Genomic DNA, 21,633 nt, shown 5'->3' with positions numbered 1-21,633 from the left:
CAGATCCCGCCGGGCTCCATGGTTTTCTGCGGAGCTCCGGGAGATGAAGCGTCGGAGACGGGGCCTAGAGAGCGGTTGGAGGTCCAGCCGATCCGAACCCGACCGATTGCGACTAAGAGCCTATATTAGGTCTTATCTCGCTGCAATTAGGGAGGCGAGGTCCAACCACTTCGCCACCCTTATTGCGTCCGCAGATAATCGCCCGGCTGCCCTGTTTAGGGTGACTCGCTCCCTCCTAAATCAGGAGGTGAGGGAGGATCCCTTGCAGGGACGTGCCGAGGAGTTTAACCAACATCTGTCGGACAAAATCGCTCGGATTCGGACCGGTTTGGACTCTGACTGGGCAGAGTCTGACGATCAGGACACGGGTGGTCTTGTCGATATCATCTGGGAGGAGTTTGATTCTGTGACTCCGGAGGAAGTGGACAGGATCATGGGGAGGCTGAGCACCACCACATGTTTACTGGACCCGTGCCCTTCCTGGCTGGTTTATGCAGCCCGGGAGAGGACACGCAGCTGGTTCCAGGCAGTTATATCGGCTTCTTTGAGTGAGGGTATCTTCCCCGCCGTCTTGAAGGAGGCGGTGGTGAGGCCTCTCCTCAAGAAGCCTGCCCTGGACCCGGCTGTATTGAACAACTTTCGTCCTGTCTCCAACCTTCGCTTTCTTGCGAAGGTTGTTGAGAGTGTGGTGGCGCATCAGCTCCCTCTGGTCCTGGATGAAGCGGATTATCTAGACCCGTACCAATCGGGTTTCAGGCCCGGGCACAGCACGGAGACGGCATTGGTCGCGCTGGTGAATGATCTCTGGAGGGCTCGGGACAGGGGGCATTCCTCTGTCCTGGTCCTATTAGACCTCTCGGCGGCTTTCGATACCATCGACCATGGTATCTTGCTGCGGCGTCTCAGGGGATTGGGAGTGGGAGGCACAGTTTTACAGTGGTTCTCCTCCTATCTCTTGGGACGTTCGCAGTCGGTGTTGGCAGGGGGGCAGAGGTCGACCGCGAGGTCTCTCATTTGTGGAGTTCCTCAGGGGTCGGTCCTCTCGCCTCTCCTGTTCAACATCTACATGAAGCCGCTGGGTGAGATCATTCGTGGCTTTGGAGTTGGGTATCATCAGTACGCTGATGATACCCAACTTTTCTTTTCGACCCCAAACCACCCCAGTGATGCCCTCAACGTGATGTCCCGTTGCCTGGAGGCGGTTCGGGTCTGGATGGGGAGGAACAGACTCCAACTCAACCCCGACAAGACTGAGTGGCTTTGCATACCTTCATCCCGGGTTTATTCGGACATTCCACCTCTAGCTATGGGGGGTGAATTATTACCCCCCGTAGATAGGGCTCGCAACTTGGGGGTCCTCCTAGATTCACGGCTCACCTTGGAAGATCATATAGGAGCCGTGACTAGGGGGGCCTTCGCACAGGTTCGCCTGGTGCGTCAGTTGCGGCCCTATCTTAGCCGGGATGATCTATGCACGGTCACTCATGCGCTCGTGTCCTCTCGTCTGGACTACTGCAACGCTCTCTACATGGGGCTGCCCTTGAGGACCACTCGGAGGCTCCAACTGGTACAGAATGCAGCCGCGAGAGTGGTGCTGGGAGTCTCCCGATACTCCCACGTTACACCTCTGCTCCGTGAGCTGCATTGGTTGCCAGTTGTCTTCCGGGTGAGATTCAAGGTACTGGTAACGGTATTCAAAGCACTCCATGGCATGGGGCCGGAGTACCTCAGGGAACATCTGCTGCCGGCATCAAGCTCCCTGCGCCCTGTGCGTTCCCACAGAGAGGGCCTCCTCAGGGTGCCACCGATCAGAGAATGTCGATTGGTGGCCCCCAGGGGGAGATCCTTCTCTGTGGGCGCTCCGGAGCTGTGGAATCAGCTACCGGTAGAGCTCCGGACGGCGCCCGATCTTCGCTCCTTTCGTCGCGATCTCAAGACATTTCTGTTTGTACAAGCCGGCCTAGCCTGAGGGGGAGTGTTGGGGTTGTTTTATCTTTCGTTTTTTAATTTTTCTGGGGGTTTTTAGCGTTGTATTTATATTGTTTTTAACTAGGGCAATTGTTTAATCTTTTTTTTAATGTTTGTATTTGCTATTTTATTCTGCCCTGTGAACCGCCCTGAGTCCTCAGGGAGAAGGGCGGTATATAAATGTTATTAAATTAAATTAAATTAATTAAATGTGCTCTGTCACTGAGTCCTTTCCCATCCTTAAATTTCCCATTATTAAATTTTACAGTCCAACTATAAAACAGTATGTATGTACATACATATGTATATATTTTTGTCTATATATGTGTGTGCATATATGTATGAGTGCACATCTTTGTGTGTGCATCTGTATGTGTGTGTGTGTGTGTGTTTGTATATATATCATGTTTCCCCAATAATAAGACTGGGTCTTATGTTTACTTTTGCTCCAAAAGACCTATTAGGTCTTATTTTGGGCTGATGTCTTATTTTTTCATGTACAGGAGGCAGCGAGTGCACGGTGGCCACAGGCCCACCCTCCAAGCAGTAGGTGAAGGCAGAGGCATGGGGGAGATACAGTCAAGAAAACGTGGCCAGCTCATCATTGCTCGCGTTGGGGGGCACCTGTGGGGGCCTGAGTGGGGCTGGGGGTGGATCCATGAGTTTCCAGCAAGGGGGTGGGATCAGGGCGGGCACAAAGGCCTGATCCACCAGAGGAGTCTCACCAACCCTCTCGGGCTGTGCCTAGCCTGGCCCTTGAGCTCCTGGGGTGCTGGGACCCCACGCCCTGCTTCCCTGAAAGACCATCTGTCTTTGCCCACAGCTGCTGCAGCTGTTACAAACAGACAGCTTCATGGTTGCCTGGCACATCTAGCAGGCCAGATTACGTACCACCTCCCCAGCGTCTCTGCCTCCACCTGCTGCATGGAGGGCCAGCCCAGAGGTCATAGCACTTGGGCACACCTGTGCTGCATGGGCTCTGGATTCCAGAGGCAACTGGGACTCCGCAGCCCGTGCAGCACAGGTGTGTCCAAGTGCCACAACTGCTGGGCTGGCCCTCCCAGCAACAGGTGGAGGCAGAAATGCCAGGAGGCAGACACACTATCTGACCTGCCAGATGTGGCGGGTGACCGTACAACTGCCTGCCCCATCTCAGCCATGCAGTTGTAGGCAAAGACAATCTTTTGGGGAAATGGGGCTGTGCTGCAGGATCCAGGTGCTCCAGGAACCGAAGGGCCAATTGCCCAATGTCCACCGTCCAGAGCTCCAGGCAGCCCATGCTGCCTTTCAGGGGCCCTGCATGACCTGAGAGGGGAGGTGAGGTCCACTGGTGGATCAGGCCCTGGCACCCACCCTGGTCCCACCCCCTCCCCCAGAAATCCCTGGCTCCTTCCCAGCCCCGCCTGGGCCTCCACAGGTGCACCCGACACAAGTGATGTGAACTGGCCACACCCACCCACCACACCCATGCCCACCCAGTCACCTCTACTCACCACTTGCCTCGCCTCTGGGGATTATTTTTGGGGTAGGGCTTATATTAGGAGCATCCTGAAAAATCATGCTAGGGATTATTTTTGGGTTGGGTCTTATTTTTGGGGAAACAATATATATATTGTTCTACGCGGGGAAAAACCCGAATAACCAAAGATCCACATACGAACACCCGCGTATGTATATATATATGTATATATATGTGTATATATATATATATATATGTGTGTGTGTGTGTGTGTGTGTGTGTGTGTGTGTATATATATATATATATATATATATATATATATATATATATATATATATATATATATATATATATATATATATATATATATATATATATATATATATATGTTTTCTGAGGTTTTCGCGGGTGTTTGTATGTGGACCTTTGGTCATTCGGGTTTTTCCCCACGTAGAACTAAAGGTTCTATACATATATATATGTATATTTCTATGTATTTATCTATATCTATTTTTGTCTGTAGTTAATTGGCTAAGATATGAATAGTTATTATTTGTTTTAATGCAAAATTAACAAAAGATGCTAGTATGTTAACATATGGGTTCCCATCCCCATATATTGTATGTTTATCTTATATTTTATTTTTATTTATTTTATTTATTTTATTTTAATTCCATTTATATCCCGCCCTTCTCCGAAGACTCAGGGCGGCTTACAAGCTTAGCAGTAGCCTTCATTCTATGTATATGCCTGCTTGTTAGGGCTTTCACACACACCCCCAAGCGGCATTATTACAAAGTCAGCTTAATTGCCCCCAACAATCTGGGTCCTCATTTTACCTACCTGGGAAGGATGGAAGGCTGAGTCAACCTTGATTGGCTAGTAGCAATTCAGTAGGGTAGTTTTAATTATCCTCTTTATTTTTTCTTTCAGTTCTCATTCTCCCAAAGGAGAATTAGTTGCAATTACTACTCTCTAGCTCAATGATTAATTGAACCAGCCTTTTTTTTCTTATCTAAAATATTTCTAATGTTTTCACTATAAACTTTAGACATACTAGACATTTGGCTTTATAAAGACTGGTGGAAGCATGGAGCCCTGTCACTTTCTTCCTTTACATTTTCACTTGGTTCTTTGTCTTTGAGTAGAAGTTCAGTCCTTTTCCTTTTCCTCCTCTTCTTTCTAATCATTTACCAATACTATGGATAGGCTTTGGCAAATATTAGGTTTACAATATGTTTGATTACAATGCATTACGCTAAACCATATAATATCACATAAATTCCTAATTTTACAGAGCCAGGACTACATAAAGAGTCCAACTTTTACTCCTACAACGGGACGCCATGAGCACGGACTTTTTAATCTTTATCATGCAATGGATGGAGCCAACCATTTGCATGTTTTAGTTGTCAAAGAATATGAAATGGCAATATATAAAAAATATTGGCCCAATCACATCATGCTTGTTTTGCCAAGTATTTTCAACAGTGCTGGAGTCGGTAGGTACATGTTTTATCAGCTACTTGTGTGAATAAAATAAGGGTACTAATTTTAGCTGGCTGCACTGGTAGAATAATTAAAGCAGGAAAAACTCTGGGGAAAATGTAATCCTGCTTGAGCCTCTTTTTGTGGCTCCAAAAACGTGCCACGATTATGTTGCCAGTTTGTATAAAGCAGCAAAATAACCAGCTCTTTTCAATGATGTAATTTCAGCTTATCCTCTCCCTTGGCCACCAACATCAATAAATCAATAAAATACAGATTTTGCCCACAAAAGGATTGAAAAGCTCATTGTATAAACTGTTGATTAATTGGTGAGGAACGACTTTACTCTGATTATATGCCATCAAATCAGCGTTGACTCTTAGTGGCTTCATGAATAGATTTTCTCTAAGATAATCTACCCTCAACCTGGCCTTTTAAATCTTCCAACAGTGGTGCCATTGCCATTGTAATTGAGTTATCCTCTTCTTCTCTTTCTAAATAAGCTTCAGTTTAGAATGACCAATAACAAATGAAGCTAAACAGTTTTTATTTGTAGGCTTGGTGGGTATAATATTACCGTATAACACTCTGAATGGAAAAAAAATGTTATATGTATTTTCAAATTATGACCATGGATGATTTTATGACTTAAATTTAATGCACAACACACAAAGGCTATTTTGATTTGGTTATTGTACAAATGTAGTCGTGGGTAGTAGATCCCATTAATGTATCTGTTACAAGTCAGGTGAACAATCATCTAAACATATTGAGCAGCCCAGGAAAATTTTGATTGTGCGAGAACAATCTTTTCACATATAGCTAAAGACATTGAGCTAAAATGAAACTTCCACTTTCCCTTATTGACAGCTCACTTTGCTTCTCTGGCTTGGTTGTAGGAGCTGCTCACTTCCTAATAAAAGAGCTGTCTTACCATAATTTGGAGCTGGAACGAAATCGGCAGGAAGAGCTCGGCATAAAGCCTCAAGATATTTGGCCTTTCATTGTCATCTCCGATGACTCCTGTGTGATGTGGAATGCTGTTGAAATTGATTGTTCTGGTGACAGAAAAAGGTAAATGGCTACTGCTTTGGGGTGGTGAAGATTTTTTTTCTTAAATAACAATAGCAATAGCACTTAGACTTATATACCGCTTCACAGTGCTTCACAGCCCTCTCTAAGTGGTTTACAATCGGCCTATTGTCCTCCAACAATCTGGGTCCTAATACCTAATCTGACTTGAAATTACTTCCTGATCTCTTGCAGTGAATATACCTGGAGAGAAAAGAATATTTCCCTAAAGCAAATTCTTCAGCACATTGAATCGACTCCCAGCGTCACCCACTATGCCTTGATTGGCATGAGGAAATGGTCCAATAAAACTAGGAGCGGAGATATCAAGGAGCCATTCTCATGTTGCCATGTGCATGACTTCATCATGCTGAATGTGGAGCTAACCCAGAATGTCCAGTATAACCAGAATAGGTGAGCCAAGTCTGATTCAGGGAGCCAGCTCCTCCCAACCAGGTGACATAGAGATTACAGTTTCTAGCATTTGCACCTGGTGTGGCAGACAGTCCCAATGGTTGGGTAACTTTAAGGGCAATTTTAATACATCCAGAGGACAACAGATGGGAAGAAACTGAGTTGTATTGTGGTAGCTCATTCCATTATCCTTACTGATTCGGAAGGATGATGAATATTGTCTACTTTATGATTCTTTTTTAATTTAGGGTCAAATCTTTACAACATACTAAAGACATCTTTGTATCTGGCATACATTTTTTAAAGAAATAAACATAAGTCAAGAAGAACTGGGAAAAAACCCAATTAGCACATTATTTTCCTGCTAAAAATAGCTCCATTGAAACAGTAGTTTGGATCTGTATGAAATTGTGTGAACCATTTAATATCAGGAACAGATTTTTTTCTTCTTAGACATATCCCTGTGGTGTCATACCATCAGTTCCCTTGGACAAATATCAATTTCATGCCTTTTAAACAGGTCCTGTTATCATTGGTGCTAACCTTGTACAGTTGGCAGTACAGTACAGTAGAGTATTTCCATTGTATTCATAGGGGCTTTCTATTAAAATCCACACTATTCTTTAAATGCTGAATCTCCTGCTCTTCCCAACAGATTTGTGTGTGATGATGTGGATTTCAATCTACGCGTCCACAGTGCAGGCTTGAGCATCTGCCGATTCAATCAATTTAGTGTCATGAAGAAACAAATAACAGTAGGAGGGCAAAGATCCTTTCATATCAAATCAAAGGTGAGACTTCAGAAATGGAGTACTTACTAACTGCAAAGTTACACATTCAGTAAGGTTCTGAGGTTAAGCGATGGGACGATCTAAATGGAGTTCCGATTTTAGGATCAGCTCTTGCCTCCAAAACTACAACGTGATCCAGCCGAACAGCAGCTTGGCGAAGGGAATTCCAGTCAGCTCAAAGAGCAGGTGGCAACTGTAGCTAGGCTAGCCTTTGCACAACTGCAGCTTGTGCACCAGTTCCACCTATTTCTGGTTTGGGAGACTTTGGTCATGGACATTCATGGCTAAGTTGCCTTCTAATTGGACTATTGCAACACTCGCTTGCACAGCCATCTGAAATTTGGTTCAGAATGCAGCAGTGCCTTTAGTTAGAGGCGCAGCTCATTAGGCCTGTGTGACATCACTATTCTGCTCCCAATAGTTTTTGAGGTGAGATTCAAGATTCTGATTACTACCTTTAAAGCCCTACATAGCAAAAGACTGGGAACTTGCAGAACTGCCTTATTTCAAGAACATCTGCCAACTGCACATATTCTCACAAGGAGGGAATGCTCCAGGATCCCTCTTTTGAAATTTGCCACCTCATGCAACCTAGAAGTATCAGTCAGCCATACCCTTCTGAGATTCAAACCTGGGCCGATTGCACCTTAGGCAATTGTTCTAACCTTTAGGCCACTGGCTCTTTCTCGATTTGTTAGCTGAGAAGCAAGGGAGATATGTGTTAAATGTTTGTTAAGTATTTAGATTACCTTGCTAGGCCCCAAACATGGGACAAATGTTCTTGCTAATTCTTTATTAGCAATTTGAATAATTTACACACACACACATATTATTATATTATATTATATTATATTATATTATATTATATTATATTATATTATATTATATTATATTATATTATATTATATTATATTATATTATATTATATTTAGATTACCTTGCTAGGCCCCAAACATGGGACAAATGTTCTTGCTAATTCTTTATTAGCAATTTGAATAATTTACACACACACACATATTATTATATTATATTAACATATTATTATATTATATTATATTATATTATATTATATTATATTATATTATATTATATTATATTATATTATATTATATTATATTATATTATATTATATTATATTATATTATATTATATTATATTATATTATATTATTATATTATTATATTATAATATTATATTATATTATATTATATTATATTATATTATATTATATTATATTATATTATATTATATTATATTATATTATATTATATTATATTATATTATATTATATTATATTATCTAACTGGTTAAGTCGCATTTGCAAGATGGGTGGCCACAGAAAGTAATAAATAAATGTTTGAAAAGATTTTTGTGTTTATTTTGGAAGCAAGCAGTCAAAAGGCCCAGACAATCACAATCATGTCCATATGCTAGACTGATATCTAAGCTCTCAACACGCATCTGAAAATGTTTCTTCATATTTGTATCTATGTGTGTATTTACATACATACTCTCAAATATGTGAGACATCTGAATTTATTTTTCGCCCCCAGTCGGTTATATAATTGTATTGTTGTATGTGATTTTTATTCAGTCACATGTATTTTTAACCTTATTTCAAAAAATCAGTGGTAAAAAATGTAAATCGCTATCGCAGTCCTTGTTTTCTTTTCAGGTGTCTGATAATTTAGTGAGTATTGGTCCAGCTCAATATATATGTGCCCCTGACAGCAAGCATACATTCTTGGCAGCTCCTGCTCAGTTGCTGCTTGAAAAATACCTCCAGTATCACAGCTATCGCTTCTTCCCTCTTTCACTGAAGAATTACAGCCACCCAGTGCTATCTGTGGATTGTTACCTTAATTTAGGACCACAGGTAATTAACTTACATATTAATTAAAATACTGTATACAAATATAAAATACATGCGTGTATTGGAGAAAGCAGTTATGTTTGGAAGAGTTAGAGGCGAAAGGAAACCAGGCTGTCAGAGAACACAGTGGCTGGACACCATCAATGCTAACACCAGCCAGAGCATAGAAAAACTCAAGTAGTGCAAGATTGAAAGAGTTGGATACAACTGAATGGATATCATCATCATCATCATCGTCATCTTCACCACGTGTGCACATGCCCTTCAAATGTACCATGTTTTCCCCAAAATAAGACCCAGTCTTATTTTTTTGCCTCCAAAAGAGGCACCGGGTCTTGGTTTGGGGGGGGGGTGTCTTTTCCACGGTCTTACCCCAAAACTAGGGTTTATTTTTGGGGTAGGTCTTACTTTTGGGGAAACATGGTAGCTGAACCTCAATTCCCAGCATTCTTCTTTATTGCTCATCCTGCCTCTAGGATTGTCATTTCACAGTACCTGGATGGCTGCAGGCTACCCATGTCTGATGTGGAATCTGAGAAGTGGACTCTCTTGCTTCTTGTTATCTGAGCTATCAGATTTATTTATTTATTTATTAAATGTATATCCTTCCACAGTCACTAAAACTTCTTGGAAGCTCATAAAGATAAGCAAATATTGTAGCACGACAAGAACACTTTATAAATGCAATTCCTTCCCACCCTGCTTTCCTCCAATACATTTTAGGAACCCTAGAAATCTTTTGGAAAAGTCCTGTTTTCAATGTGTTCTAGAAGGCAGATAATAATTGGAGACAAAGAAGCCTCCAGGAGGCCATTCCAGAAGGTTGGCCTGATTACTGATAAACAGTGCTCCTGGGTTTTGGACCTCTTTACCTCCCAGAAACAGAGAGGAACCAACTGTTTTTCCTGGTGTGATTGAAGTGGTTGAGCTTTGCCTCTTTTTTCCAGAAAAAAACAAGTGTACCATTCCAAGCAGCAGTGGCGTAGCGTGGGGGGTGCAGGGGGGGCCGGCCGCACCGGCCGCAACATCTGGGGGGGCGCGCTCGCACTGAGCTGCTCAGGGAGCCCCAAGGGCTGCACAGAGTTGGCTTGGCTCCGCTCTTGAGCTGCTCTTTCTTGCAAAGCGAAATGAGTCCGGCAGGTGAGATGGGCGGCCACATAAACTGAATAAAATAAATAGAAGCGGCCAACTCTCCGCCCAGGCTCAGGCCAACCGCAAGCGCCCCGCAGGTGCCCCGGCAGGCTTGGCCGAGCAAAGACGGACCCGCTGGCCGGCCGGCCTAGCTTCGTGCGCATGCGTGGCTTTATTTAGCAGGGCTCACGTGCGAGCTTGAATGCAGCGGCTCTTGCAGGTCGGAGCCCCGCCCAGCCGCCCTCGAGAGGGACCCGGAAGCATCCCGCATGCGCGCGACTCTTCTTGGAAAGTCTACGCCGCTGCAGGGCGCGTCTTTTCGGCGGTGCCGTGACGTCACCGCCCGCCCGCCCCTCTATTTCCGCTTCCGGTTGCCTTGCCCCGGGTGCTGACAACCCACGCTACGCCACTGCCAAGCAGAATAGCTGAATAGCAGTACCAGTGCAGCTACCTGCTATAATAGGTTTTTCTGGCTTTGCACAAATGAGGCAGCAACCAAATGTCTCTACAAGTGTTATGGAGTAACTTATCTATGGGTGCACTAGGATAGATCTCTTGCCAGAGGCAAATGTTTCCTGCAGAGCAGAGGGTCTTCAAACTTGGCCCTTTTATGGCTTTTGTGGACTTCAACTCCCAGAATTCTTCAGCCAGCGTGCCTGGCTGAGGAATTCTGGGAGTTGAAGTCCACAAGTCATAAAAGGGCCAAGTTTGAAGACCCCTGCTGCAGAGGAAACAATAAAATAAGAGAAAGGCAGTGGCAAAAAAAGAAAAAGAGAGGCTATTGTTTTGATTACACATGATTAGGGATGATGCCAGGCTCCTAGGAGAGCCAGCCTCTGCAGTTTAGCTAAATTTAATTTAATGTTATTAAGTTAAATGAGAGGGGATTTATATAACTTCTTTTTAAAGGCCATTCAGTCATGAAATGACTACATAAATATAAGAAAAAAGAACTTATCCTAAGTGTAGCATGTCAAATCATTTGTAAAATTAAAAAGATATGTGCTAGCTATAGGAGAGCTGTGATGAAAACAAGTATTTGCTAATATTTGGGAAAATGGATTCATTTATCTACTATAAATGGATTCCATAATACCCTGCACAATCTGAAACTGCTGTCAATGTTTTTGTGGCCATAACTGTTTAGTAAATGCTAACCTGAATTGTTTCTGGATGGAGAGTAAACCATTCTTGCCGTTTTGTTCCTCTTGCAACAGATTGCAGTTTGTTATGTTAGTTCCCGGCCTCATTCTCTGAATGTCAGCTGCTCTGAGATGATATTCAGTGGACTCTTGCTGTATCTCTGCGATTCCTTTGTTGTAGCCAGCTTCTTGAAGAAATTCCACTTTTTGAAAGGTAACAGGTTGCTGTTGACACATAGAGTGACTTGACATCTTTGAAGCAGGCAGGCAGGAAGGACAAAAGCATTTGTGTCTCTGATACTTGAACTTTCCTACCTGAAAAACTACTCAGGGGAAAAAAAGGAATTTTCCAGGAAGAAAAATCTATTCAGTGCGGGAATAGATTGGTTTCCTGGGAACAAGGAACCCGATCTGTTTTTAAAATAGCATTTTGACTAATCTAATTGCCGACAAGGAAATTAAATGTTCTAAAAGGAATACTGTTATATACACTAATTGTTCTGATCCTTCCTTCCTTCCTTCCTTCCTTCCTTCCTTCCTTCCTTCCTTCTTTCCTTCCTTCTCTCCCTCCCTCCCTCCCTCCCTCCTTCCCTAAAAAATCTTTCTTATACTGGAAATTATTTTGGTTTTCTTCTCTTTTCTTTGTTTCAACAAGAAACCAAATAAATATTTAATAATAATTGAAAAATGGTTGGAACCAGGTTTTCTTAACATTACAACATATCTATGATTTTGCCAGTCCTTGCTTCCTTGGTGCTAAGTATGTAACCTTTTCCTGACAAGCAGAGGCTGTCTTAAAGCTAAGGCTGTGACCTTTCCTCAGACCTCTCTTTTCACTTACATCTCCCAAATCTCTTTCCCTTTAGTTTCATACATCTCCCCCACCTTCCCAGGAATATAAACTGCAGGAGGTGCCCTGCATTGGACGTTTGGATTGACTGCTCTGATACCCACTCATTCCAAACACTATCTTCAGCAAGTGGAAGGAGATATGAATTTTTTTTGCCACCTATGAAAAGTATCCCATGATGCAGATAGGGAAAGAAAGCAGGAGACAAGCATATCTCTAAGGCAGGGGTGTCAAACTGCCGGCCCATGGGCCAGTTGTATCATACGGAGGCTGTGCCCACCCCAACTCCAGCAATGCAAAAAAAAAGTCACGATAAGTCACATGACGTGGCGAGTTTGACACCCATCCTCTAAGAGATTGCTTGGTGCCTCTTGATTGCTCAAAAGGTTGTCCTTTCAGCGCTTCTCCCTTTGACTGATACTATCTTTTAAATGATAGGGACGCAGTGGCTCAGTGGGTTAGGATGCTGACCTTGTCAGTCAGAAGGTCGGCAGTTTGGCGGGTCGAATCCCAAGTGCCGCGTAGCAGAGTGAGCGCCTGTTACTCGTCCCAGCTTCTACCAACCTAGCAGTTCGAAAGCACGTAAAAATGCAAGTAGAAAAATAGGGACCACTACGGTGGGAAGGTAACAGCGTTCCGTGCGCCTTTGGCGTCTAGTCATGCCGGCCACATGACCACGGAGACGTCCTCGGACAAGCGCTGGCTCTTCGGCTTTGAAACGGAGATGAGCACCGGCCCCTAGAGTCGGAAACGACTAGCACGCATGTGCGGGGGAACCTTTACCTTTTATCTTTTAAATGATTACATAATTGAGAGCTGGGATTTGGGTGCAGGGTGTTGTGTATGATTTTTGTTTTTAGCTCAGAGAGTTTTATGTATATGTGGGAGTCCTTGGTGCTCTCTGAGCTTGGTTGTTTTCTTGCAGATGTTTCATTACCCAATTAGGTAACATAATCAGTGCTAGAAGAGAATGGGGTTGGGGAGGTTTCTCTCTATTTATGTGGTTTATGGCTGGCCCTACCAGTGTTGGTTGGAGTGTTCTTAGTGGTTCCTTGATTAGGTTCCATAATTAATACTGACCAATACTGACTGGGCAAACCTCTGATATATAAAAAGAGAACAAACCACACTCCCTTCTAGCACTGATGATATTACCTAGTTGGAAAGTGAAACATCTGCAAGAAAACAACCAAGCTCAGAGAGCACCAAGGACTCTATAGTTCAACCCTGAGCTACTAATATTTTCTTCTATTAGTTATGTATATGTAACACAAATGCTAATAACAATAATTCCCACAGGGGCCACCTTATGTGTCATTTGCCAAGACAGGAACTCCCTTCGCCAAACTGTTGTCCGGCTAGAACTGGAAGATGAGTGGCAATTCCGGCTAAGAGACGAGTTTCAAACTGCCAATGCCAAAGAAGACAGGCCCCTCTTTTTTTTAACAGGACGGCATATTTGATAAGAGATTATCCGACATCTTCAAGGAGACTCTTCCAACCAAAAATAAGTTGTGAAAATAGTGATGGTGGGGGAACTTAAATGTTCAGCTGAAGTTTCAAAAACAAACAAACCCAAAAAACCCACCCCACAACGTAGACAAAAAATGGAGGCAAATTTGAAATTGTATTATAATTCTATTTTATTTGACACATTTGTGTTTATAATTTCAGACTATGTCAGTATCTTATATAATTTAAGATGTTTAAGCTGTTCGTTCTGTGTCAGTAGCAGAGTGGACTTGCTGCTTGTTGTAGCTGAATTGCTTATAGGCTGTCGTTGCCTTTGTTTTGGTTGTATAAATTATAGAGATTATGTTGTCATGAAATATTTGGGGTGGTAGAATTCAACATTTAGAAGTAGATTGCCTTCTTAATCTTTTGTTGAATTAGAAGTCAGTAGACAGAAAATGCTCCATTCTTAGTATACAATGCAGCTGATAAGTCAACAACTATGTGAAAAGATTTGGGTAAAGTGCTAGAGGCAAAAATGAACTGGGCAGTTTTTCCCCTGCAAGCCCCAATGAAATGAACGGGAAATGCAAAGAGCATGGCAGTGTGTATCAGACTTAGTGGGAATTGCAGAAAAGAACTGTCCAAGGGACTGTGCCTTATATTTCCATTTTAATGAAAATGGACACTTAGGCCTTCACCCTTCTACTAATTTTCCACAATCGCCCCTTGCCATTGCTGAGATGATGCAAAGCCCATCCTCATTACACTGGACAGGTCACAAGACACGGTGGATGATTCTAGAAGATTCTACTGTAATGATTTTCCTCAGCCTTGTCTCAGAATCGTTGGTTGTTCTACATAATTTTTAAAATGGAGGCATTTATAGGACACTGGTAAGGAGATAGTTCCTTTCCAGTTTCCTTAACGCTTTCAACAACAACGACAGGGCTTTTAATACCTAATCTCATTGGAAAAGAGACAGAGGGAAATATTCAGGGAAATATTCAGAGGTGTATCTCCTTGAAAGTAGCCCATATTGAACCATATATCACAAATATCAACAGTTGACCACAGGATATATTTTATGACATTTTGTACAGTATTATGTCACAAATGCTTTATGATAACTTTTATGTATAAAATGTTTTATAAAATTTGCTAGATTTCAAGTCCACAGGAGTCACGGTCCTAGATTTTGGACATATTTTATAAATTAGCCCTTTTGAAGTACCTTCATTCAATGATTGTTGCCTACAACACACTGTTTCATCCACTAAAGATACACAGACAAACGGGAGAGTTTTAGTAGTATGTTAGACAACTCATGACCTGTCGGATCATTGTTTCAAAGATATTTGCTTTCCAGATTCCCTAAAAACCTTCAAAAATGGTAGAATTTCTAATGCAATGGAAAAGTTTTTAAAAATTCAGGGACATATTCAGAGATGTATCTGCCTTGAAAGTAGCCCATGCTGGACTGTACAGCACAAACATCAGCAGTTGACCACAGGAAATGTTTTCTGACATTTTGTATTATCTTACAAAAAAGAGATGTTTTCCTAGGGTTAAACCAGCAGAGGGGAACTACCTCCGCAGAGCAGAGGCCTGCTTCAGTGCAATTCTTTTTCTGCTTATAACAGTATTTACATTCCAGCACTGGAATGAGGATAAGGAATCATCAGAAGGTTAAATGCTGGAAAACTTCATCCGTCAAAGGACTTGGCAAAGAATCACAACAGGAAAAGGACAAATTGATTGTCCTATCTAACTCCTTAATGGGCAATAAGTTCTTCATTTTTTAAAATTTTAATTAAAATTAAAGTGTCTAATTTTCAGGAACATTCTTGTAAAGGAACATGACACTGCTTGTAATTCATGCTTGTAATTCAATTTCTTCAGTTGCAAAAAGTGTTAAGCACTTCATCTATATTGACTGAGATCTGTTCAGAGATAAGCACTTTTAAATCCCACCATTTTAAAAAAGAAAACCATGCCTGCACTACTTAAGTTAAGGTCATTGCCTTTTTTTTTTAGGAGAGCCCACACTGATTGTGCACCATAACCCAAAGATACACTTATGAAATCTGGCTCAGCAGAAGCTGGTGTATTTCTCCCCCCCCCCCGTGAAATAAAATAATCAAGATGCAATGTCCCATGTTTGATAATTTGGAGAATTTGGTTATGTCTTTGGGGAACAAAACCACAAGAGTTTTGAACAATGTTAAAGAATAACTCTGTTACAGAGAGCTACAATTGTGCAACCACAAAACAGTTAATAGCATCGTGTCTGAAACAACTTGTTATACCAGAAAGTTTGTTTGCTGCTGTTATTATTTTTAGTGGGTCAGGGCTATAGGAAATACATCTGAATGTCCCATGCTAACCAGGCTATTTTTTGCCAATTCCCATAACCAGATTCATATGACCTCCAAATGGCTTCTGCTGCCCTCTAGTTTATAAGGTTCATCTTGGATGAATAATCGTATTTTTAAATATTAGAAATTTTATCATAGTCTAGTAGAAACCCAGTGGTTCTTTTTTTTTTGAACAATACCACAGTTATCAACTTCCATCTTGCACCACATCCCCTTCCTCACTCTTAACGAAAAAATAAATCAGAATTGTTCATCCCGATGCAAGACGGTAGTTATTTTTCTCCGGACACGTAAACACCTTTTCCAGGAGGCTTATGACTTAACAGGGATACTTGAAGTGTCAGCTGCCAAGCCGGTGGGTACCAGATTACAGAGCTCATGTTTCTCTTCCAGGCTAAGGTTCCAAGAACATGAGCAGGCTAAACTAGCAAGCAAACAGAATCGTTGGGGAAACGATTCTGTCTGCATCTTTGTTGTCAACGCCGCATTGCTTTAAGGCAAGATTTTTGTTTCAGGTTGAAACTTAAATCAGGGTTAGCGTCCTTGGCAGCATAACCCTCTGGCAATGGAGGAAAAGAACTATCTCAAGATGCCATCGGAAGATACTGAGTCCCCTTGGTCTTGGGTAAGGCCTCCTGGTCTCGAGAAGAAATTAGATGCTGGAATTAGAGGATAGCTTGGCCTTTCATTTGCAGATTACAGGTTCAAGCACAATCCTGCTCATTGATTCAGAGCAAAGCTGTGTTGAATTGGTGCAAATGGGTAGAGAGGTTTTTTTTGCTTCTTTTAGTTTGCAGCAGAGAAGGGATGTGCATGTGTGTGTGTGTGTGTGTGTGTGTGTGTGTGTGTGTGTATATATATATATATATATATATATATATATATATGTATATGTATATGTATATGTATATGTGTGTGTGTGTGTGTGTGTGTGTGTGTGTGTGTGTGTGTGTGAAATGTTAACTATTTAGATTACCTTGCTAGGCCCCAAACATGGGGCAAATCTTTATTTCCTGTTTTCAGCCTATCTTGAAGGCCATCGAACAGGCTGTAGTCACACCGGACAGTTCATATATTTGTGTAAATTACTAATGTAAATTACTAATTACTAAATTACTTTGTTAGTAATTTACACACACACACACATATATATATGTATATGTATATATGTATATATATATATATATCTATGTATGTATGTATGTATGTATGTATATGTACGGTATATGTATATTTGTTTCATTTTCTTTCAAATTGTTATTGGGTGCCATTTTACTAGACAAGCCTGTCTTTTGAAAAACTCTTTTCCCCATTTTAACATCGTTGGACTATAGAGAGACATTACTTTGGAGGCATGTTTGCCCAGCTAAAGTATCATTTTATTCTCGGTGTTGCAATTTTTGTATACCTAAAAGACAGCAAAATGTTAAACACTACTATGAGATGGATCTTGCTTTCTGAAAAAAAATGTGAACTGCTACTGTTTTTTGAAAAATAGCAATAGGGGGATTTTGCTTGGATGTTGTAAGCTTCATTCCATATCACTCCTACAAACCTCTATATTAGGGGAAGGCAGGAAGTTTGGATGACATTTGAAAGGTTTGCAAGGTTTTCTGACTCCTGGTGGTCTAATAATAGCAACTCCTAAAAAGCCCTGCCTCGTTCCTAAATACAATTGTTGGAGGCAGCAGACTAGCTGGACTGAATTTTTATATGGGAAGAACTCGAAAGTTTGCTTTTGGGATGCATCACAAATTTCTGGGGTGGGTTAAAACGCATCCTGCACCTTAATTCCTCCGGTTTTGTTGTCTATCTGAGCCACAGTTTGCCACTTAACTCAGTTCATTAAGCCTCTGATAAATGAAATAGATTTTGCCAACAAAAAGTGTGTCCCAGTTGTCTGCTTCTATTAAGATTCATGAAGGGGAAATAAATACATATAGGATTTTTTCTCTTGTTGGGAAATGCTTTTTCAATATTTCTTGATAGGTCTGATCAGAACAGTACAATCCATTATAGACAATGAAGACAGATAGGGATGTGAATTTGACACTCATGGTGTATGTGGAAAATGAATAAGAGGATGGCAAAGTTCTGTAATGCTTATTTTCAGGTGATAAATTAGTGATTCAGAACAAAAATATTGAGTCTTCTTCTGTTGGAGTTAGTCTTGCTAAATATGTTAATGATGGATGAACTTATATGTAAAGAAGAGCAATAAAGATATGGTGAAGATAGAAGATCTTACCTTTGTGTGGTATGGTAGGTGAAAACTATAAATACACAATTTCTTTAAAGGTAAAGATATAGGAATATGATAGGAAGGAATGAAAGAGACATCTTACTATCTTTCTCTCTCTCTCTCTCTCTCTCTCTCTCTCTCTCTCTCTCTCTCTCTCTCTCTCTCTCTCTCTCTCTCTCTCTCTCTCTCTCTCTCTCTCTCATACACACACAGACACATTTTTGGAACCACTCATCTACCTTGCAGACATTCTGGCTGGTGTACAGTAAAATACTAAAACAGGAAAGAAAAGTTAAAATGTAAATGGAGGCAATGGTGATTAAAAACAATGAAAAAAATTAATTAAAATACAAAGGGAGGGCTTTCAAGGTCCCTACCAGCCTGATGGTGGCATTCTCATCTGCATTTCCAAGCAAGGGCGCAGTGCCATGTTTTCCTACCTTTCAGGTATGAAGGCCACTTCCCAGGTTCACAGCAAGAAAGAACTTTTGACAGAGAAAACAGGCAGTCCTCAACGTTTGACCACAATTGAGCCCAAAACCTATGGTGCTAAGTGAAAAATTTACTGAGCTTTGCCTCATTTTATGACCTTAGCCACATTTGTTAAGTGAATCACTGCAGTTGTTAAATTAGTAACACGGTTAAGTGAATCTGGCTTCCCCATTGGCTTTGCTGTCAGAAGGTCGCCAAAGATGATCACGTGCCCCAGGGACAGTGCAACTGTCATAAATGTGAGTCAGCTGTCAAGCATCCGAATGTAAATCATGGGACCATGAGGGTGCATGACCATAAGTGTGAAAAATGGTCATAAGTGTGAAAAATGGTCATAAGTCACTTTTTTTTCAGAGCCACTGTAACTTTGAACGGTCACTAAGAGAGTCAAGGACTATCTTTATCTGAAGCTTAGGGTTGAAATGTGCTGGTGCTTTCTGAGCTGGGTGTTTGCTTACCAATGGTTCATTACCCAACTAGGCAGCCTTACCAGTGTGTTTGCTTAGTGTCAAGAGGATTCTGGGAGAGCGAAGAGCAGCTCACCACAACTTGCAGAGAGAGAACTAGGGTTTCATCTCATTGGATCAAGCTAGCGGCCTGGAAACTGCCTCACAAAGAACTTTTGCATACCACCAGAGGATTTCGGGAGGCTGAGTCGGGGTGTGTGTGTGATGGTTCACCATGACTAACAGAAGTGGAGCTTTGCCTCATTGGATCAAACTAGCAAAGAATCCCAATGGGGAGATTTGTGTAATGTCACAACACTCTGGGAAACTAAAGAGGAATTTAGCATTACTCATTATGCTTGTTGGCTTGGGGTTATTGCATATTTTGATTTATTTAACATGGTTTTGCTGGCTTTTGTTCATTTGTATACCTGGATTGTTACTGGGGTGTATTTTGATACAGGGCTATGTTATCCTTTTCAGAACTTGTGTTGTAGTGAGTTACACCTCCCCCACCCCACTCAGTAGCATTGTTGTCATCTAGTTAGGCAAGGAAATGTCTGCAAACAAACAACCCAGCTCAGAGAGCACCAAGGACCCGCCCACACACAAGTACTTGAAGCACTTCAGATGTTCTTTGGATTTGGCACTATAAAGGTAAATATAAGACAGAAATGTAAATAATGTCAGGGGTTGAAAATGTTGCCAAAATGGAGCTGATGGGTCAGGTGAATCCTAATTTATGGCAGGAAATTGATATTTTCAATAGGCAACCCTGACCATCATGACTGTAGATGGCCTGAGTCATTTTAGTGTATGTGACCCAGAATGGCAAAGAGAAGGAAAATTCAAATGATGCTGCCGTGACATTGAACATTATAATCAACTTCAGTAACCGATGACTTGCTATCTTTGGTATCTCAAACTGACAGCTGTGCCACAATATATTTAACCCATTCACTTGCTTTTCACTGAAAGTCTGCATTTAATCTACTGTACTGTCTCCCTTTTGTGTTTTATCCCAGACATCAACAGTCGTGATCACAGTAGCATCTGTTGCTGTATGTTTTATTTTAGTGACCTTTAAGAATGTGGGAATGCCACATTGTTAGATATTGCTCTCAGCTTTCCTTTCCTTTGACACCTTTTTGAAAAACAAAGCTTAGAATAATCCCAAAGCAGAAAGATAATAGACAATGTACAATGTATTAGTACACTAAAATGCAATTTGCAAAACATTTTCTTAAAAAAATATGAGTGATAAAATATATTTTCCTTGGGAAAGACAGTAAATCCTTCCACTGGAAAGCTTAAGTAACATCTTTCAGAAGTCTGCCAGTCTTGAATTAGTATGACAGGGGAATTAAATTATTCCTTTGGACTTGGGCTTCATCAGCTGATTCAATGGCACATGATGGAGGGTTGGATTTGGCTGCTAACTTGATATGGATCAGTAAATTCCTGGGAAGAATTTTTGGAAGCAGATTTTCTTCTACTCTATTTAAAACCCTGTTAGACTGGATAAATATCCTTAAAGGCAACACAATATTGGACAAAGTGAAAGAACCTCTAAATTTTTTCTATATCAATGCATACACACAGATCTCTAAGTTGTGGGATGGAACAATGATAAACAGGTGTCATTTCACAACTTAGCAGTCTAAGAAAAAGTTGTTTGGGTTGGGGTCTAGTTTCACACCAACACTCAAGATGTTGTTCTGGGTGTCATCAAACTGAAATAAAAAGCAATTTATTAATTATTAATAATTAATTTATCCATTACATAGTTGTAAAAAAAATACCAAAGCTATTTACTTAATTTTATTTCTTATGACAATAATTCAGTGGAATTAACTTGAAACAAACATTTTCCATACATTGTTCTTACTAAAAGATGGAACTGCCTGTTTATCCACCTAGAAATACTAATTTGTATGTCTGTGAGGACACACACACACACATAACGAAATCAGTCAGTTTTTACAACCATGCACTACAACAAAATAAATATGTAATTACACATCTTCCACTTATATATCCGTTCCCCACACTGTTTTCTATTTACAATGCTTAAGTAAAAGATGTCCTGTGTTGAATATGATCCTAAGGCTATATAAATACCAAACAGAACAGGAGAAAATGGGGGTTATTTGTCACAATATTTTTAAAAGTTGTATATTTAGAATAATATTCCCAGTGATTACATTCTAAAAACCCATACTAGGTCTCAGAGGTCTGGATTGATAGCTCACTTTGTTGCATTTTTAAAAACCTCACGAAACCTTAGGTTTCTTGGTTTGAAATTGTGAGAAACAATGTTTTTAATCACTAAGCAATGCAGATAGTACTGAATGATAGCTCAAGGAATCATCATTGTTTGTTTGTTTGTGTGTGTGTCTGTGTGTGTGTATACACAATTTTTTTTCATGACAGCTA

The 21,633-nt window shown here is 41.1% G+C and overlaps 1 protein-coding gene across 1 annotated transcript in view; it reads left to right on the top strand.

Moving 5' to 3' along the window:
• Positions 1 to 13,650, top strand: part of GREB1 (growth regulating estrogen receptor binding 1) — a gene marked incomplete at both ends in the record, with an annotated part of 73,453 nt that extends 59,803 nt beyond the window's left edge. The window contains 7 exons of the mRNA XM_083363128.1: positions 4,725 to 4,929; positions 5,815 to 5,989; positions 6,182 to 6,400; positions 7,056 to 7,191; positions 8,867 to 9,067; positions 11,413 to 11,551; positions 13,487 to 13,650. Coding sequence (XP_083219254.1) covers positions 4,725 to 4,929; positions 5,815 to 5,989; positions 6,182 to 6,400; positions 7,056 to 7,191; positions 8,867 to 9,067; positions 11,413 to 11,551; positions 13,487 to 13,650 — 1,239 coding nt within the window. The remainder of the gene's footprint in view (positions 1 to 4,724; positions 4,930 to 5,814; positions 5,990 to 6,181; positions 6,401 to 7,055; positions 7,192 to 8,866; positions 9,068 to 11,412; positions 11,552 to 13,486) is intronic.
• Between the last annotated feature and the right edge of the window lie 7,983 nt (positions 13,651 to 21,633).

Source organism: Vipera ursinii (assembly GCF_947247035.1).
Source record: "Vipera ursinii genome assembly, chromosome: 1".
Taxonomy (NCBI): Eukaryota; Metazoa; Chordata; class Lepidosauria; order Squamata; family Viperidae; genus Vipera; species Vipera ursinii.
This window is presented reverse-complemented; position numbering and strand designations above follow the sequence as displayed.